Source organism: Epinephelus lanceolatus, chromosome 8, assembly GCF_041903045.1.
Source record: "Epinephelus lanceolatus isolate andai-2023 chromosome 8, ASM4190304v1, whole genome shotgun sequence".
In the NCBI taxonomy this organism is placed as follows: Eukaryota; Metazoa; Chordata; class Actinopteri; order Perciformes; family Serranidae; genus Epinephelus; species Epinephelus lanceolatus.
The window spans coordinates 45,710,316-45,729,679 of NC_135741.1; the positions used below are offsets into that span (position 1 = coordinate 45,710,316).

General features: G+C 40.2%; 2 protein-coding genes across 11 annotated transcripts in view; one reads left to right on the top strand and one right to left on the bottom strand.

Moving 5' to 3' along the window:
- The window catches only part of myt1a (myelin transcription factor 1a), an 89,994-nt gene extending 78,700 nt beyond the window's left edge, over positions 1 to 11,294 (bottom strand). For 2 of the 9 annotated variants that reach the window (XM_078170361.1, XM_078170360.1), the window contains exons 1-7: positions 10,652 to 11,294; positions 9,308 to 9,445; positions 8,811 to 8,895; positions 8,668 to 8,722; positions 5,346 to 5,388; positions 5,185 to 5,253; positions 4,739 to 4,974 (exon numbers count right to left, since the gene is read on the bottom strand). In XM_078170361.1, the coding sequence (XP_078026487.1) occupies positions 4,739 to 4,974; positions 5,185 to 5,253; positions 5,346 to 5,388; positions 8,668 to 8,722 (403 nt within the window). In that variant the 5' untranslated portion in view covers positions 8,811 to 8,895; positions 9,308 to 9,445; positions 10,652 to 11,294. Of the gene's footprint in view, positions 1 to 4,738; positions 4,975 to 5,184; positions 5,254 to 5,345; positions 5,389 to 8,667; positions 8,723 to 8,810; positions 8,896 to 9,307; positions 9,446 to 10,038 lie in introns of all 9 variants that reach the window. The other 7 variants (XM_078170358.1, XM_033628218.2, XM_033628220.2 and 4 more) reach the window with 7 other exon arrangements.
- A 7,060-nt stretch (positions 11,295 to 18,354) lies between these two features.
- Positions 18,355 to 19,364, top strand: part of LOC117258359 (protein-serine O-palmitoleoyltransferase porcupine-like) — a 67,718-nt gene continuing 66,708 nt past the window's right edge. For both annotated transcript variants that reach the window (XM_078170362.1, XM_078170363.1), the window contains exon 1: positions 18,355 to 18,510. The gene's annotated coding sequence lies outside the window, so the exon portion shown is untranslated. The remainder of the gene's footprint in view (positions 18,511 to 19,364) is intronic.

Here is a 19,364-nt window from a genome sequence, read left to right on the forward strand (position 1 = left end):
TATGTTATCATTTATGACCTGGATGTGATTGCAAGTCCATAATACTTTGAATTAACTGGACTGCTATGGACCGCTTCGTCTTTGGTTTGCAGTCCGTCGACCACCAGTAAAACAAGGAAGAATCAGCCACCGAAAAACAACGAAGAAGCCGCCAAAAAACAACTCACCTCATTTAGACAATGCAAACATTTTGAACCCACCTCTTAAAAGAATCAGAACAGGAATCGTTAAAATTCAAACGATGCCCGATCCTAGTGCTTTTTTTTTTTTTTTTTTTTTTAAATCGATTCTTTGGATTAATGAATCAATTCGGAATCGTCGAAGAAAAGAATCACGATTTTCATGTGAATCGATTTTTTGGCGGCTTCTTCGCTGTTTTTCGGCGGCTTCTTCATTGTTTTTCGGTGGCTTCTTCGCTGTTTTTCGGCGGCTTCTTCGTTGTTTTTCGGTGGCTGTTCCTTCCTTGTTTTACTGGCAGTCAACGGACTGCAAACCAAAGACGAAGCACAGATGAAAATTGTTTACAAAGTGTGTATCAAGTGGGGAATTGAAATTAAAACTTCTTAATGATTCTGATGAAATTGAAATGTTAGAACAGGTTCAATTCAATTCTCGATGCCCAACCCTAAGCAGCACTTTTAATTTATTTTTTGATAACTTGAATCTATTATTCTTGAAGTCACTGAGAATTCAGTTTTCATTTGTGCAAGTTAAGCATGAATAAATGTTAGCTTTTGTCTTAAGTTTTCCTTTGTATGTTTGATTATTGCAATCAGTTGATTTTACTTTTTCAAATACAAAAATTACATAATTTTGTACATACTTTACTCTGCTTTCATGCCATAATTTCCACACTGTCTCTCTTCGTGCACAGCAGACTGGAGTAGAAATTAAACACCCCTATGTACTGAATCAAGAATCAATTTTGAATCGAATCGTGACCCCAAGAATCAAAATGGAATCGTGAGGTACCCAAAGATTCACATCTCATTATGGCTCAGGCAGGATGAAGATGGGGCCTCCGTGCAGTATGTGCTGCTCCTGAGAATCACTGGTCCAAACCTCCCGGCGGACACGTCCCCGGCAACACTGAGCACAGCGAGAGTCTCCTGACCGTTTCATTTTTAATTCCAGACAGGACAAAACAGGAGTTTTTTTTCTTGTGTTCATTGAAAAGTAAAGATTTGTTAAAGATTTGTTATCAAACTGCTTGTGGTCCCCACTTTACGCATGTTGTGGTCAACACAAGCCTGGCCTTAATACTAGTAACTTTAACTGGTACACACTACATTTTGAATCTGTCATTACTGTGCCACTTCAATATTATTCAGTTTGGATCATTAGATTAGTTAATTCAAAGTATTATGGACTTGCAATCACATCCAGGTCATAAATGATAACATAGTTGTACTTTTTAATCCCAGTTTTCATGAAGTGGATATTTGTCGAGGCTCACTGTTGCAAGACTATGTTATCCCAGTACAGGTCAGGCCCAGCAGTAAGGAGGACCACCCTACACTCCGTCCATAGCAGTCCAGTCTGGAGGGCCTCAATGCAAAGGGCAGCGATGAGGAAACTGCACCTCATTGGGAGGTTGACATAAAAAAGTTTAAATTAAAATAGGAAAGGTTATTAGAACGTAACATAGCAGCTCCTTCACTTGCCTTCATATGAACATTAAAGGTTCTTCATCACATTCTAATGTTCAACAGTAGCTAAGATGTTTGTATTCATGTATTTATTCGTTTATTTGTGAGGGACATTGCAAGAAACACTAACAGGTTAAAATCATATGAATCAGATGTGTTGCATAAAGTTAGGGCTGCCACTAACTTATATATTTAAAAAAAAAATCGATTAATCATTGATTATTAATCAGATTTTGAAAAAAGGCACAGGATGTATTTTTGTATGACATTTCTATTGTCATAGTAGGTGATAAAACATTTTAAATACATGTAATTAAAATGCTGCCCATCTCTGCCAACAATACATAGGCCTATGTGATACAACAATATAAAAGAATACAAGTAAATATATGCTGCATATAATTTGAATTGTCCGTATCAATAACCTGAAGAATTGCAGGTCTGTATAATCCAACAGAAACTAAGAGAAAACAAGGCTTTCATTGACAGCAAGTAAATCCATAGGCCTACTGCCATCTGCTGGTAAAAAGGACAAACATCAGCTTGACACTTCACTGACACAACGATGCGTTATGGAGAAAACCCGTGTTAACAGTAACAATGCGGCACACACAATAATTTATTATATCCTCGATTACTTTATTGCAAACAATTCAGCGAATGAATATTAAAACACAGCCTTTGAGGGAATCCCTATACGTCCTTCATGGGAACAATATGCATGACGATTTCCCTCTGAACAGCAACGTTATGTTGAACAACAAGTTTCACTGTAGCCATAAAATTTGCGATCATAACATTTTATTTCTATTTTTATGAATAAAAAGTTCCTCACAGCAATGGCAGGCAGCTTTTCAAAATGCGCAAAACATCAGGTATAAGTGGAAATAAAAGATATATGGGAAAGTTTAATAGGATATTTATAAGTCTCATAGGCAATCTTATCTTCCTGTCTTTTATTTTTAAGTTACTTCTGGCTCTGATGTCACAACCATTCTACTTTTTGTCCAAAATAATCGAGGAGCAAGGAGCGGCTATTTTTTTTAAAAGGTGGAGCGCAGCCTTATCTCTCGCTCCAATTTCGCTCCGGTTGCTCATGCCCCACCCAGAATCCATCTTTGCACCTGCGCACACCCACCCTATTTTTTTTTTTTTTTAAACCATGGAGTTTACTGTGTACTTCAGAAAAGAAACTGAGAAGAGAAGCAGCGGTACCTTGGAGAACGGTCCCTAACTGCGGGGAGAGGCGAGAGGGCTTCCCCGGAGGTCGGCCGCTTAACCTGGTCCGTCTCCTCCACACTTTGAATTATTTCCACCCTGCCGACAGCAGTACCATGTAGAACGGTACCTAACTGCGGGGAGAGGGCTTCCCCGGAGAATCTACCAAGCTCATGTTTTATTTGTGAATAGAAGACTACAGGTTAGGGTAGTACGATGCAGTTTTTTGAGCAGAGTGGTGAGCGAGTGGAGCGGGATAAAATTTATGATGGAGTGGAGCGAAAAATGCGCAGAACCAAGCGGAGCGGACGAGCGGCGCAAAGTGACAGGTCTGCGAGCGAGGAGCGGAAATTTACACCCGCTCGGCTCCGCTCACATGCTCTGGTGCATGTCGCAAGTACATAGTGTACTCCACTGACTTCTACTGTATGGAAGTATGCAATTTGAGACACATTCATTGTAATTGTTAGCATATTAGCATGTTGATGTTAGCATTTAGCTCACTGAGGCCTTTGCACACTGAATCATTTTTTTGAATTTTTTGAATTTTTTTAAATCCGTCATCCAAAAAAAAAAGAAAAAAAAAATTGTTACGTGCATAAACCTTGCACACTGATTCCGATGTGTTTTATTGCTCTGTTTGGTGTGAAAATTTGCAATACGTGACAAAGTGAAAAGACACATTTCTTCCAGTCACCACTCCCTTCTTGTCTTTCATTTGGCACCGCAGCTCCATGAAGGGGTGGAGCTGTCCTCCCTCTCTGTCTCCATGTTCTGTGTGCGGTCCATATCATCATCCACCTGAATATTCCTATATGACCTGTTGAAAGTGAGCTATCTCTGTCTACCTCTGTCTTGTCACAGCTGTGTCCCGCTGCCACATTTTTTTCACTGACTCTTGATCGAACGTCTCTTTCTAAAGCAGGAGTGTCAAACTCATTTTTGTTTATGGGCCACATACAGCCTAATTTGATCTTCAGTGGGCTGGACCAGTAAAACTACTGCATAATATTTCCCTTTTTTAAGTGTAAAGAAGTACATTATGAACATTCATCCACTTACAAAACAAATGATGATCAGCCTGCAATTTCCTGAGGAAAATATATGCAAATTCAACAGTATTTCTTAGTTTTCCCACAGTCAGTCTACTCACTGCACTCTGGTCAGGGTGAAAAGCCTCTTTACATGAAATATCACCTCACTGTTTAACCTGCTCCTGAAACCTTGCACCTTTTGGCCTTCACAAGTGCATCAATATTAGGTGTGCAAACTCATCCAGTGGGCCGGACTGGACCCTTTGGCGGGCCAGTTCTGCCCCCTGGGCTGTATGTTTGACACCACTGCGCTAAAGGCTTCTGACGGATATGAAAAATGCAGAAAATTGAAGCTGCTCTGAAAATTTTAATGATGGATGAAAGTTTCAGACTCAGTGTCCCAACATGATTTAGACAAAGTGAATTTGTATTTAATTTTACATGTGCGACAATTGCGGACTCAGTATGCAAAGGCCTTTATTCTTGATGGAAACTATTCAGCTGATAGTTTTCACATCATCTTACAATTTTGTTGTTTACTACCGTACTGCAATAACTGAGTTGTGATTATTTAAGCCAGCCAAAGAATGACTACCCTTGGGTTAGTGGTGTGAACTGAGGTGTTAATGGGATAAGAAAAAAAAACAATATTGTTCTGCTACACAGATTTTTGCCTTGGATTTTTTAGAATCTTTGCTTTTTTGGTGAATTATTAGATAGTGAAAATCACTCTTTGGTGCACTGGTTTGGTGAGACATGAAAGTGTGGCCCTACCTGCTCTTTGCACACTGGTACTGTCATGTTTCACGGTAACTTGTCTGGTTTGGTTTCACTCACTTTTTGTTGACTCTGGTCTGTTTTTTGTATTGTTTTTCTTCTTCTCTTTAAGGTCTTCTTCTTCCTCCTCCTCCTCCTTCTGCGTCTCTTCCTCTTCTGCTGTATCACTGTCTGCAGTGAAGCTCTCATCTGCTGCTTGTTTGGCAGGCTGGTTCCTCCTCTTGGGAGCAGACTGGTTTTCCTCAGCCTCAGCCTTCTCTAGCTTCCTTTTCTTCACTATCGGACATCCAAGTATGCTGAGGAGATTGGGATGGCTATGTAAGCGAACGCTAACATGCTCAACTGTACTGACATAACAATGAAGTATTGAATTGAGTGCTTCTTTATCTGATTGCTGATGCTGTGTGCTTTTTATAGGTCACATACCAAAAGCTTCCTGACCTATAAAAGCACTGGCTTACTAACTGCTGTGCACAACGTTTGATGTAATACTGTATGAACCTTACCTCCTATGTCTTGAATATCTTCCACTGACATGGCCTTTGCCATCACATCCAGGGGTGGGACAGCTGCTACTGACACACAGCAATAAAAATACTCACTTTATAAACACAAGACACACTTCATACACCATGATAGTCTTCTGTTGAAGCAAAAAATCTCTTACCTTAACTCCTGCTTCATCTCTTGTCCCACAAGTTCTGACGACACTGAGCGTAAAGTGGCGTGAGAGTCAGCAGATGCACAAATAAAAAATAATATGAGAGCTCTGAATGTAAAAACACCTGAACCTTTAATTTTGTGGAGGAAACAGCTTTACTAATAGCGCATTTACACAATGTAGCATTAATCCTTGTACAGTGGCATGCAAAAATTTAGACACCCCTGATCAAAAGTTGTGAGTAGAAGATGAACTGATCTCCAACAGGCATGGAGTTAAAATGAAACTTGATTTTCAACATTTTAAGCAGGATTAGTGTATTATTTTTGTTTTGTACAATTTTAGAGTGAAAAAAAGGAGAGGAGCACCATGCAAAAGTTTGGGCACCCCAAGACATTTGAGCTCTCAGACAACTTTTACCAGGGTCTCAGACCTTAATTAGCTTGTTAGGGCTATAGCTTGTTTACAATCATCGTAAGGGAAGGCCAGGAGATACAAATTTCAAATCTTTATAAATATTCTGACTCCTGAAACCTTGTCCCAAAAATCAGCAGCCAGAGCTCCTCTAAACTGCTGCCTAGCACTCTAAAAACTAAAATAACAGTGTCCACAAAGCAGGAGAAGGCTATAAGAGGATAGCAAAGTGTTTTCAGGTAGCTATTTCCTCAGTCCGTGATGTAATTAAGAAATGGCAGTTAACAGGAACTGTGGAGGTCAAGTTGAGGTCTGGAAGACCAAGAAAATATTCTGAGAGAGCTGCTCGTGGGATTGCTAGAAAGGCAACTCAAAACCTCCGTTTGACTGCCAAAGACCTGCAGGAAGATTCTGCAGACTCTGGAGTGACAGTGCACTGTTCTATTGGGCAGCGACACCTGTACAAATATGATCTTAATGGAAGAGTCATCAAAAGAAAACCTTTCCTGTGTCCTCACCATAAAATTCAGCATTGGAAGTTTGCAAAGGAACATTGAAAAAAGCCTGATGCTTTTTGGAAACAAGTCCTGTGGACTGATGAAGTTAAAATAGAACTTTTTGGACATAATGAGCAAAGGTATGTTTGGAGAAAAGAGGGTGCAGAATTTCATGAAAAGAACACCGGTCCAACTGTTAAACACCAGGGTGGATCGATCATGCTTTGGGGCTTGTGTTGCAGCCAGTGGCACAGGGAACATTTCACAGGTAGAGGGAAAAAAGGATTCAGTTAAATTCCAGCAAATTCTGGAAGCAAACATCACACCATCTGTAAAAAAAAAAAACTAAAGATGAAGAGAGGATGGCTTCTACAACAGGACAATGATCCTAAACACACCTCAAATTCCACAATGGATTACTTCAAGAGGCGCAAGCTGAAGGTTTTGCCATGGCCCTCACAGCCTCCTGACCTAAACATCATTTAAAATCTGTGAATAGACCTCAAAAGAGCAGTGCATGCAAGACGGCCCAAGAATCTCACAGAGCTAGAGGCCTTTTACAGGAAGAATGGGTGAAAAGCCCTCAAACAAGAACTGAAAGACTGGTTCCAAAAAAAAGCTGCCAAAGGGGGGCACTAACAAGTACTGACCATGCAGGGTGCCTAAACTTTTGCTTCAGGCCCTTTTCATTTTTTATTTTGAAACTGTACAAGATTTAATTTAAAAAGTAATCTTGCTTGAAATATCGAAGAAATTTGTCATTTTTAACATTTTGCCTTTGGAGATCAGTTCATCCTCTACTTACTTAACTACATTTTGATCATGGGTGCCAAACGTTTTGCATGCCATTGTGCATACAGTGAGAATGTCCCCTTTGTCTGTATGAAACTTGTAAGCACAGCTGGACTACCAACCAAGCAAAGAGGACAGATGCTGTGGGGCCAAACACCTCCAGGGACCCAATGAGACTCTTCATTTGCCAAAAGCAAATTTGTTTGGTATAGTACCACATAGTCTCAATAGCAACTGAAAAGATAAGGGCCTTTAGACAATAATAATGACCTCATCTTGAGGCTATTACTTGTCAAAATATAGTTTTAATTTAATTGAAACCTATGTATAATCATTTTACTAAAAACTAATTTGACAAACAGTTAACCTGAGGCCAGGTAGTAGGGTTGGGAATCACCAGAGAAACCACAATACAATGCTATCATGATACTTAAGTCATGATACAATATTATTGCAATTTTAAATGTTGCCATATGCTGAGTATTGTAATAAAATATATTGCAATTTATTATCTTTTTTTAACTGTAAATTATGGTTCTAGAGGAACACTTTGTCAACATATGTTTTATTGAATAAGATAAAGTTTTCAGTCTGTACATCTCACTTCAGTGCTTTTTTTTGCAGCAAAATGTATCTAATGGACAGTAAAAGCAATTGATGATATTACTCTGGCAGGCTAAATAAGGTTTAACTTGTATTGGTCATAATAATAATCTATATTAGGGATGCAGGATATTGGATTTTTTGCTGATATTTGACCGATACCCAATATGGATATATCCCCTTTTTTCCCTACCATTTTACCATTTTAGTAATCATGAAGTCTCTTCTGTTGTTAACATCATCTTATGCATGCATAATTTTTTAAAAAGCATGTTGGCCAATTCTGATGACACGCTGATATTATCATGCATTACTAATTTATTTAATAAAAAAAATCAATACTTTGCACTGTATGATATGATATGATGTTGCCACACAAAAATATTATAACAGTAAAACAGTCTTGTCTGTTACTGTTCTGTATCGCAATGACATGACCTGTCAACAAATGACAATACAAACAGTAAAGATGAAAATGGGAATTCTGTCCATTCTCTTGCAATCAATCTCCCACACACAGTAATGTTTAACTTTGTACTGTTGAAGATGATATATGTCATACAGAAGAGGTGCAGCTTTGTGCATTTTCAGTCATTGTCATCCAAACCTTTGCCAGAGTGACCTCAGAGAAGACACAAAGTACAACATGGCTGTGCATTTTGACGCTCTGGTTTGTGAACTATGACACCAGGACTCAGTCATTCTGATGGCCCTGACATGTTCATGGACATAATGATTTTCTTATGAGAGATAAACTAAGGATTTTGAGCAGGTTGCCGGCTTTTGCAGGTAATCCATTGTTTGCTGCTGTTTGTACAAATTGTTTCGAGAAATTCACTCACAGATCTGTAAATGTTAAGAATGATTTCAGAAATGTACCAAAGCAACTGAGAAAAACTGCAATCAAGCCCTGGATCACATCAATATGCAATATGAAATATCACGTTAGTGTCAATTTAAATCCAATCGTATGGGGTGAGGATGGTGTGTGTGTGTGTGTGTGTGTGTGTGTGTGTACTGACCCCGGGTGCCTTTGGAGCGGGTACGTGTTCGTGTCTCTGTAGTGTCTTGGCTCATCTGAAAGACGGAGGGAGGCAAGGTTCTTAAGTATTGAGGCGCAGCATTGATGACAGACAGACAGAAAGACAGACAGACAGATAGATACTTTGATGCTGAGGCTCCTCCTCTCTAATTGATTGGCTGTCCCCTGGTCCCCCCTGGGCTCAGTGTCTGACCTTTGAAGTCATTTTCTGTTAAATGAAACACACAAAGAACCAACTCCTTCACTGTGAGCTGGTGATGAAAGAAGAATGGTTAAATCAAGAGTTCTGTACTACCATGAAACATATACAGGAGCATAGCACCAAATGCTGGGCCCTGTTCATAAGCCATCTCTGTGGGCCCCCCCATGCTTCTTCTTTCGATTCACATCTCTCTCATGCACCTTTTGAATATTTTGGTTTTTGTTTTGCAAAGTCATTTTTCTTTACCTTTTCTTCCTTTCTTTCTTTTCTTTTCTGGAACTTAGCTTTAAGTTATGAGCAGCATGAGGGGCCATAGACATGCCACGTTTTTTGCACCCCCCCCCCCAATTCATTGTTTATAATGTAGACGCACTGCAGGCACACTCAAACGCCAGAGCGACAGATTTGTGGTACGTACGCATTCCCCAGCACCTATTTTTCAGGGCGTGATGGCTGCGTCCTGAGACTGAGTTCAGCAGAGCGCACTGCATGTCATGTGACGAGGACCAATAAATCACAGGCGAGGATATCTTTCCCTTCTTCCATAAATGTCAGTCTGTGAAAATATGGAGAAGAAGTTGATCAATTTAGTGTAGGGCCATCAGAACTTTACATTTGTACTCATAAACAGCACCTTGAAGATCGACTCTGCACTCAGGATTTTAGGTAGCCTAAATAGGCTTTAATACGTTGCGTGTTCAGGTTCCCTAGCAACCTCAGACACAACCTGCCGCCGCGCTCTTGAAAGGTGGCACAAAAAAAGGCCTGACCTCATGTTTACCAGGCAGTTAAAATGCGATATGTTCATGGCCCCTCACTTATTAAGTCACTTATTAAGCTCTATCTGAGTTTAGTGACAAATACTAGTACAAGGGTGGACTAAACCATTTTGCGCCTTTTAGGGATGAGACGGGCCGAAGACAACTTCCACTGTCTATCTTTTTTTTTTTTTTTTCAAAAGGTCAGTCTTTCAGGTGATTAATTCAACCAACTGTGATTTATACTATTTATCAATAAAATATATAATATATATTTATCAATAAGATATTCCAAATTATAGACATAACTTGAAAATATATCATTTTAATATAGCTTTTCAATTTGAAGATTCCGCTATGCTCTACAATATAGGCTAAAGGAATGTCATACATGACAGTCTGACCGCAGACAGCAGTGGTCGCAGGATCGTTGGCCAGGAGAGCTGCAATAAAGTGCCTGTGCGCCTGCTGGGAGGCTTTGACAGCAGCTTCAATGTGCACTGACTGCTCCCGCAGAACATCTACGAAAAACTAAGTGCGAATATCAAGTAGACATTAAAAGGCTTCTTGTGTGCTGGAAGCAGAGATGTAGGCCGTGCTGCTAACCAGGAAAATGCCTCTCTCCTCTTCTAAACTGGTACACTGACAGAGCACAAAACATACAAAGGCCACCGGCGCTCCGCGGTTTACACTTTTGACTATAGGCTACTGCCTGCATCAACACCGGGCCGCCATTGTAGGCGCCGGAAATAACGACCGACAATGAAAATCAGCTTAAAAGCATGGCCGTCCGCGCATTGGGTTCTGCTTCAATTCATGTCGAATGGAAAACCGTCAGAGAACATGCTGATATTCCCGATGGGCTAGCCTAACGTTACAAATCGCTTCATCACGTCCTCCCTGCTCGGCGTGGAATCCACCGTAAGGCCTGCAGCCAAGGCCCCAGAAAACACCGACAAATAAGTGCGCTTCACGCTCTTTGTCACAGAGACATAAAGCCTTACCTTACGCTCAGACTACTGCCCTACCCTCCCCCTCCGCTTCGACATCTCCGGACTGGCAGAGAGACGTTCACTGTACTGCACTACAGTGACTCCAACAAGCAGAACCCAGCAGAACACAACGAACGGGACTGTCTGAGTGCGACAGCCGTCTCACACTGAGCCCAGCAGCCCTGAGCTGTTCAGCACCCCGGACAGAGACAGCCGAATTTTCAGCACCATGGACAGTAACCCCGCTGCACTGCCTCCTGCAGGAGCAAAGGAGAGCTGCACCCGGCCGCTGCTCATCAGGGGCCGCCCTGCCAGGCCTGGACTCCCGCTCGGCCCGGTTCGTGGGATACTAGAGGCGCACACCGTGTCAGTATTTCACGAGCAGCTGGAGGACGGTGTAGAGGAGGAGGAGGAGGATCCCACCAAAACACACTCCTCAAGCCAACACAACATCCAGTCACTTAAGAACAGCTGAGTATAGCTGCACAAATAATGTTAGGCTGGTGACAGACGGCTAATGATAGCATATGCTACTAGTACTACTGCAAGTGTAGCAAGCTATACTATGTATCGACTGTTAACTAAACTAGTACTATGTACTGTAGGCTATCTGTCATCTTCATACAGCCGTGGAACAAACTCATCAGTCAGCCACCGTTCATAACTGCTCTCGAGATCAGCCAATCGGAGAGCAGAGCTTTGTTCCTGTGTCCTAGGTCAGCCAATAAGGAAGGAAGAAGAGACAGTGGTTTAAAAAGGAAGAAAGAAAAAGTAACTTCATCAATGAAATACATTTACTGGTATTTACATTATAGCTACTGTTTTAAAGCATTTTGAATTACACATATATTTGAAATGCTTGTGTTAAAGCTGATTTCAAAAAGTTATGTAAATAATAACACACGTGCAGGGGCTGGCAGTTCAAGGTCAAGGCAAGGTAAACTTTATTGTCCACAAGGGACATTTGGCTTGGGCTTCCACCCCTGCTCCACCCCATAGATGGACTGCAGAGAGGGGAGCTGTCTTACTCCTATGATCTTCCCTGCAGTTTGCATCAGTTGGGCCAATTACCAAACCAAACTGTGATGCCAAATCTGACAAGGCTTTCCAAGACTGCTTGATAAAATGATCATAAATTTTTGGTCAACACCATGAACCCTGAGACGGCGAAGAAAGTGCAGCCTTTGCTGTAGTCTATTACAGAGGCTGGTCACATGTCCACGTTAGTGAGTTGTCAATACAGATGCCCAGATATTTAAATGAGGAGACCTGGGAGATGGTTGCGTCATGAATGACCATGGGCCTGTGGTCACCAATTTGCCAAGGATCAAGTACCATCTCCTACGTCTTTTTAACATTTAGGACAAGGTGGTTGTCATCATTTTACAAACCTTTGTATCTCTAAATAGTAGCTCACTAAATCACTGTTTTTCTTTAATAGGGTAAGATAGCGGTGTCATCTGAGAATTTTATGATGTAATTATTCGGGTAGGCAGTTTTACAGTTGTTTGTGTACACTGTAAAAAGGACAGGTAAGCTAACGCAACCCTGAGGAGCTCCAGTACTCAAAGTTCTGGATTCTGACAGAGTGCCATTAACACTGACCTTTTGAGCACGATCAGTTAGAAAGGAATGATACCATCTAATAATGAGAGGATGTACATTAAGGTCCATCAGCCTCTTAATTAAGAGATGTGGCTGTATCCTGCTAAATGTGGAGCTAAAATCCACAAATAAAAGGCGTGCGTAAGATGTACTATCCTCCAAGTGTTTCAAAATTAAATGTTCCAAAGCTAAAACTGCGTCCTCTGTACTTCTGTTACACCTGTAAGCAAACTGAAAGGGGTCTAGTGAACAACCAACCGCTGCCCTTAGTAGACTGATCATGATTTTCTCAAAGCACTTCATTACCACTGAAGTTAAAGCAACCAGGCGATAGTCATTATTTTCCTTGCAAGATGCTTTTTTGGGAACAGGAATAACAAGAGTTTTTCCAGATGTACAGGACGATATGTAAGTCCAATGACTTCTGGTAGATGGGACACCAAGCCTCATCTAGTTCCTCACTGCATGAGTGCAGCAGCCGGTCACAAATCCTATCTGGACCTGTGGCTTTTCGGGGATATGTTTGTGAAAATAGTCTCTTAACCTCCCATTGGCCAATGGTGATTTCCAAGTCATTATATATAGGTACAGACTCTACAGCTATTTGTTCCTGCAGGAAGTTGATATGAATAAATAAATGGAGGAGAGTGGGGTAAGATGGGTCAATATTTACCTATGTGGTCCTTTCAGCAAGGAAACATAAGACAGAAGAACAATGGAAACGTTTACCCCTTTTTCAATATGTCTCATAACAGTTGAAATAATGCTTTTATGACAAAGGGCCCTGAAAATATGACTTCAGAAAAAAAAACATTGGGGCGTCGGTGGCTTAGTGGACAGAGCAGGCACCCCCTGTACAAGGCTGTTGCCGCAGCGGCCCGGGTTTGAGTCCAGCCCATGGCCCTTCGCTGCATGTCACTCCCTCTCTCTCTCTCTCCCTTTCACACTCACCTGTCCTGTCAATTAAAGGCTAAAATGCCCAGGAAAATATCTTTAAAAAAAGTATTCCTGTGGCTCAGCTTGCCCCAGGTTAGGGTTAAATTGATCCGAGTCAGTGGGTAAGTTGAGCCATGTGACTTTTTAAGGATGCCTCTTTTAAAAAAACTGATTCAATAATACATTTTCCTTTTTCATATAGTCTTATTTGAAACCATCCAAGTACTTTAATATTCCACATTTTTTAATGTTTGCCTTTGGTGAAACCATTTAAAACATTTCTGTTAAATGAGGGTAGTCATCCAAATGAAAAGGACAACAAAATTCTTAATGAAAAAATGTGGCATTAATCACATATAATAAACAAATGAGTGTTTGGCAGAAAAAATAATAAGAAGAGATGGTGGCCTGCCATAAAATTCTTGAACAAATCTTGACCCTAAAGAATATATTTCATACTACTGTATTTACCAACATTCGCCAACACTTTTGGCATAAGTGGCTGCCCTCTCCAGATGGTTCCTTTCTGGTAGGTTCTTGGTATGATAACTTTTCTACAATATTTAAAATGTGATAAACCACCAGTTGTGTGACAAAATATTGAAATACCATTGTATACTTTAGAGCTTTCATTTCACTTTAGTGGCTTTTGGTTGGGTAGTTGGAGCACTAGCTCAGTTTACCCCACAGCATTTGACTCAATTTGCCCCGTACCCACCATTTTGGAAAAAATATCTAGATTAGCAACTCAGACTAATTTTCAGATAAATGATTCCCATGGTTTTATATGTTGGCAAACCACATGTAAAATACACATTTTTGTAGACCTGAAAAACAGTAATTATACCTGACATGCTGAAAAATAACTGTGACAAGCACAAACAGTTTTTAATATGTAAACATGTACTTATAATAATCCCATGTGCTTTTTCCCATCACAGACAGACAGAAATCTTGGGAGCTTCCTGAATTTATAGTCATGTGAGAACAAATGTGCACAGTTGCTCTAGAAACAGGGGGTGGGTCAGCTTACCCACTCGCTCATCTTACCCCACTCTCCCCTGAATAATGAATGTGAAGTAGTTCCTCCCGATATCTAATCTCTGTCCAGTACTGAAACATTTGTAACACTGATGCAATGTTTGTGCAGTTTTCATAGTAATATTGTCATATGATAACCACATACACCTTTCTGTACACATTTTCAATTTTATTCATGCTTTACACACAGGTGGAGGCTTTGTTCTACATGTGTATTTATAGTTTTGTATTATTTTACTGTGTATATTAAGCATCTTTGACATAAACATTTTGTTAAAGATGAATAATGTTCTTATCTTATCTTATCTTATCTTATCTATCTTAACTTCAATCCAGCCTTGTCTCCATATATGACAGTAAGTGCGATGACATGACATGAGGACACAAATAACCCATTTATGAGGCTTATCCCATTTTTGATCATACCCAGGATATGGTGTTTACATGAGCACAGAAAAATCAGGTTTTTCATATTCCCTTATATATATCTTGGTTTATTTCAGAATACTACAGCTGGAAACTTTTTTTTTGTTGTTGTTGTTGAGACTGATGGACAGAGTATGTTGCTCATATCATCACCTAAAACCACATAACAGAGGGTAGAGCTGATACCGCCTCCTCCTTTTACACACACAGATGCAAACACGAGCGCGCACACACACACACACAACCACACACACACACACACACACACACAAACCTTTATGTGAAAGCAGTATATGATAGTGGTATTAATGTACTGTATGTTATGTCTTTAGATTTTGTTGATTCCTGTAGAGAAATACTGTGCAGCCTCTGTATTTGACCTGTCTTACTGTAGTGTAGAGTGAGCTGGTGGCACAGAGCCCACCTCTGAGGGCAGTGCCTTGGTCCAGGGTGGTACAGTAGTAGGAGTACCTTATACACATCTTTTAAGACAAGAAAGCCTGGGCGAAACCCAGCCCAAGACAATACATTAAAACTCTAGCTAGAAAGAGTCATGTGCCAAGTGAGGTAGATTAGAAGTGCCTGAGAAAGAATTACTAGCAGCTGAACAGGCTTACAAAAATTCCTTGATCCAGACAGATTATAATACCATTTTTAGAGGAACAAATTGGCAATATACTACTAACATAATACTTTAACTTAAACAGGGACACTTCGAGTTTGGTGACAAACCACAGAAAGTGCTGTCAATGCAGTTAAAAGGATAACAAGCAAAAAGAGCCATTTATTAAAAAAACAACAACAAAAAAATCTAAATCTGGCTGGATTCTTACGGACTTAAAGGATATCAACAATCGATTTAGGGAGCTCTGTTCTGTTATATACACCTCCAAATTCACAGCTACGCAAGAAGAATTTGATGATTTTTTTAATTCATTTCAAGCAATTGAATGCAACTTTTACAGAAAATTTGGACTTTGACTTTTTGCTGTCTGAGTGAGACATGTATAGCTGTAGACACATTCCGTTTGATATGATATGATATGCCCTTACAAACCACGCCCACCACTAGTACAAGACAACTCCCCCAGCCAGACGGTTATCTGAACCCTACAATGCTACACTGTAGTGAATAAACGAGACCAATTGTAGCAATAATCTACTTTAAAATTCATGAAGACGTGATTCACTTTATAAGTAACACAATGTAACTCTTCCCACTAGCCTTATCATAAGCTTAATGACCTCTCTGTTAATGTAATAATTCATAGCTAATCATGAGTTTAGCATTAGCATAAGTAACAAGATGTTGCCATCCCTTTACCCTTACCATAACCTTAATCACCTCTCTTTTAATATAAAACTTCATGACTAGCTAATTGCTAACTAAGTATTAGCATAAATAACGAGATGTAGCCTTCCCATTGCACTTATCCTAACCTTAACCACCTTTCTTTTAATACTTCATAGATAGCTGATTGATAGCATAGCTAGCTGAACTATTAATTTTGTTGGGACTTCCGCTTCCAGGCCAAGGAGCGAAGGGCTAATTGTGGACTGACATGTAAGTAATGTGGGCAGGTCATTTAGCTAGAGGGGGAGTCATGTAGCTACTTTAGCTGCAGTTTTACCTAATGAGAGTTACAGAAAGCCAATAAAATATTTCTCACTGGAAAGGCAGCTGGACCAGGTGGGTTCAGGCCAGAGATCTATAAAGCCCTCTGAGATGACCTTACACCTACTTTACTGAGAATGATTCAGGATCCCTTCAATAAAGTATTTCTCACTGGAAAGGCAGCTGGACCAGGTGGGTTCAAGCCAGAGATCTATAAAGCCCTCTGGCCTTACACCTACTTTACTGAGAATGATTCAAGATCCCTTTAAAAACAAGAGCCTCCCATCCTATTAAAAGCTAAAGACAAAACAGATCCTGGCACCTATAAGCCCCTGCTAAACTTCATGCTGTGCAGGTACTCCTTCTGTAATGTTTGCAAATTTCTCAATACTTTGCATATTGTTAAAGGCAAAGATGACAGAGCTGCTATATTGTCTTTAGATGCCCATAAGGTGTTTAACATGACAGGGGGGCCCTATTCAATTGTGACACTGAGGACATTTGGATTTGGCGACACATTCATAGAATGAGTCAAAATATTGCATACTAATCCAAAAGCCCTTATATTCATATATGGGGATAAATCCAGTGTGTTCTCTTTGCAAAGTGGCCTTCGTGCACACTATTGTGATGGGCCCTGGTGCACACTAGTTACCAGTTATAAGGCACACACACACACACACACCACTGTATATATGTATATATATATATATATATATATATATATATATATATATATATATATATATATATATATATATATATATAGTATATTCATAATTTCTATGGTTTATGTAGAATAAGCATTGCTACTGACTATTTTAACCAAGAAAAAAAAGAATAAGTTTTACTTTAATTTGACTTTTCCTTTGAACACAAGTGTAGTTCAGAGGTAGCAATCTGAATCATCAGATCACATAATCATATAAATACACTGAGCAATACAAAACATGATATTTCACCAAAGGGTCTCATTGGAAAGACAGAATGGAAATCAGATAGTTCCTGCTGTTTATCAACACTTAGCTGGTTTTCAACCAACCACTCACCCACCAGTAAGGAAGAACAAGAAGAACATAAACAAGAACAAGAAAAATAGCAGGCCTGACTGGCTTACTCTGACAACTGATTTATACAGATAGGTCAAAAGATCCTGAGAGTGGCAGGGCAGGATTTGGACTGAGCGTACCCCAGTTTGAGTTCAGTCAGAGCAGATGACATGGTGGTGGTGACATGATGGTGTTGCAGTCTTTACAGCTGGGCTTATCGCTTTTTTATGAGTGCTTTGGTAGTTGGAAGAAGTGGGGCCAGTCGAGGCAGTTTTGTGTTCAGACTCAGCTGCTGCCCTGGTAGGACTCAGAGGGGGAAGTCAAGAGCCAGACCAGACCTTATGGGGGAAATCCAGACTCAGATCTACAGGCTGGAGAGTCAGGGATGTAGGGTGGGGTAATTATGGGTCCCGGCCCACATAGGGATAGAGGGGAATGTGGCAGCAGATAGGATGGCCGAGGTTGCACTACAATGTCAGTATAGATGTCAGGGTTTATATTGGCAGGAGTGAGTGCAGAAGTGCAGGCATCTTTTTTTCATTCAGCCACGGGTAAACGGACACAGTAAAGTGAACTGAGAAGATGAAATCAAGCTGACTAGATTAAGGGCCCCTGTAGACTGCAGAGTGGGCTACTGTTGGTGGGGAAACACCAGGATGGGAAATGTCTGGCATGTGGAGTGGTGGACACCATGCAGTGTGATGCTCTGATGCCAACTGTGCACAGAAAAAATGAAGATCTTGTGTGTCGAAGTGGCTAAGCTGGGAGTGGAGACATACTCCTTATGGACTCTGTTTGGGGAGAACTACAACAAAAGCCAAAATGTCAGGAAAATTATTGATTTTTATCCTTACTTAAATCCTATATCCTATCTATCCTATATTTAGGTCAGCAGAAGCCGACTAGGGTGTAGTGACCAGTGTAAACAGAGTGAGGCAGCAATGCGTCAAACGCGCCTAGTCTGCCATTAAAATGGAAAACAGGAAGAAGAAGAAGAAGAAGAAGAAGGAAGGCCGCTTATCTGATCTCTCTCTCTCTCTCTCTCTCTTTTTTTTTTTTTTTTTTTTTTAAAGCTAATCTTACCACGAAGGCAACAAGTTGTAGCCAATTGCAGGGAGAGTGGGACAGGCCATGCTATCGCTATCCTAGGAAAAAGCAGCGGGGAGAACAAAAAGTAAAGAAGAAGAGACGAATTCGAGGTACATTGTTTATTTCACAGTTATCCGGGTGTGGATTTGCCACATTTACCCCTGTTCCACAGCTCAGGACAAGTTCTGAGTAAACTAAGAAATACTGATGTGACGTTAGCCAGAGTTTGCTGCACTTGTGTGCAAACCACAGTTGAATATGGAAAGACAGGCCCCAGCACCTTTCATTGGATTGCGCCGATTTGTTTTGCAGAACTGAAGACTGAAGACTCAACCACCGATAAGTTAAACGTTAGCAAGCGAAATGTGTGTATGCATCTCGTTAATTTAATGTCGGTTAAAGTTCGTTAACGTTACGTAGACGGATAGTTCAGATTTTTTGAAGTGGGGTTTTATGATATACTTATCTATAGACAGCACGTTACATACACTAGATGTTGGTCTAGAACGAGTGGTACCCATGAATCATACGCACACATACACATGGGGAAATAGAGCCCAGGTTGAAAAATACCAAAGTTATCCTTTAAAAGGTAATTTGAGCTTATCTTCCTTTTAAGTTTCTTATTATTATTTTACAGGAAAACTACAGGAAAATTGACATGGACATACTGGGGCTAGCCTAAAACAAGAATTGATTTAAAGTTTCATATAACCCATGAAGGATTTAAAAAAAATTATAATATGAGGAAGTTTGAGCAGACTTTCCTTTTAATTTTCTCAAAAACTGTACAGCAAAGTCTCAAGAAAATTGACACAGACATTGTCAGGGTCACCCTAAACAAGAATCCATGTTATAAACATAAATATTACATAAATATTGCTTGTCATTATTAGAAATTACAATTTTAATTTGTATTGTGTTTACAATATGCAGATGCCTTTGAAACACTTAAGTTAAACAT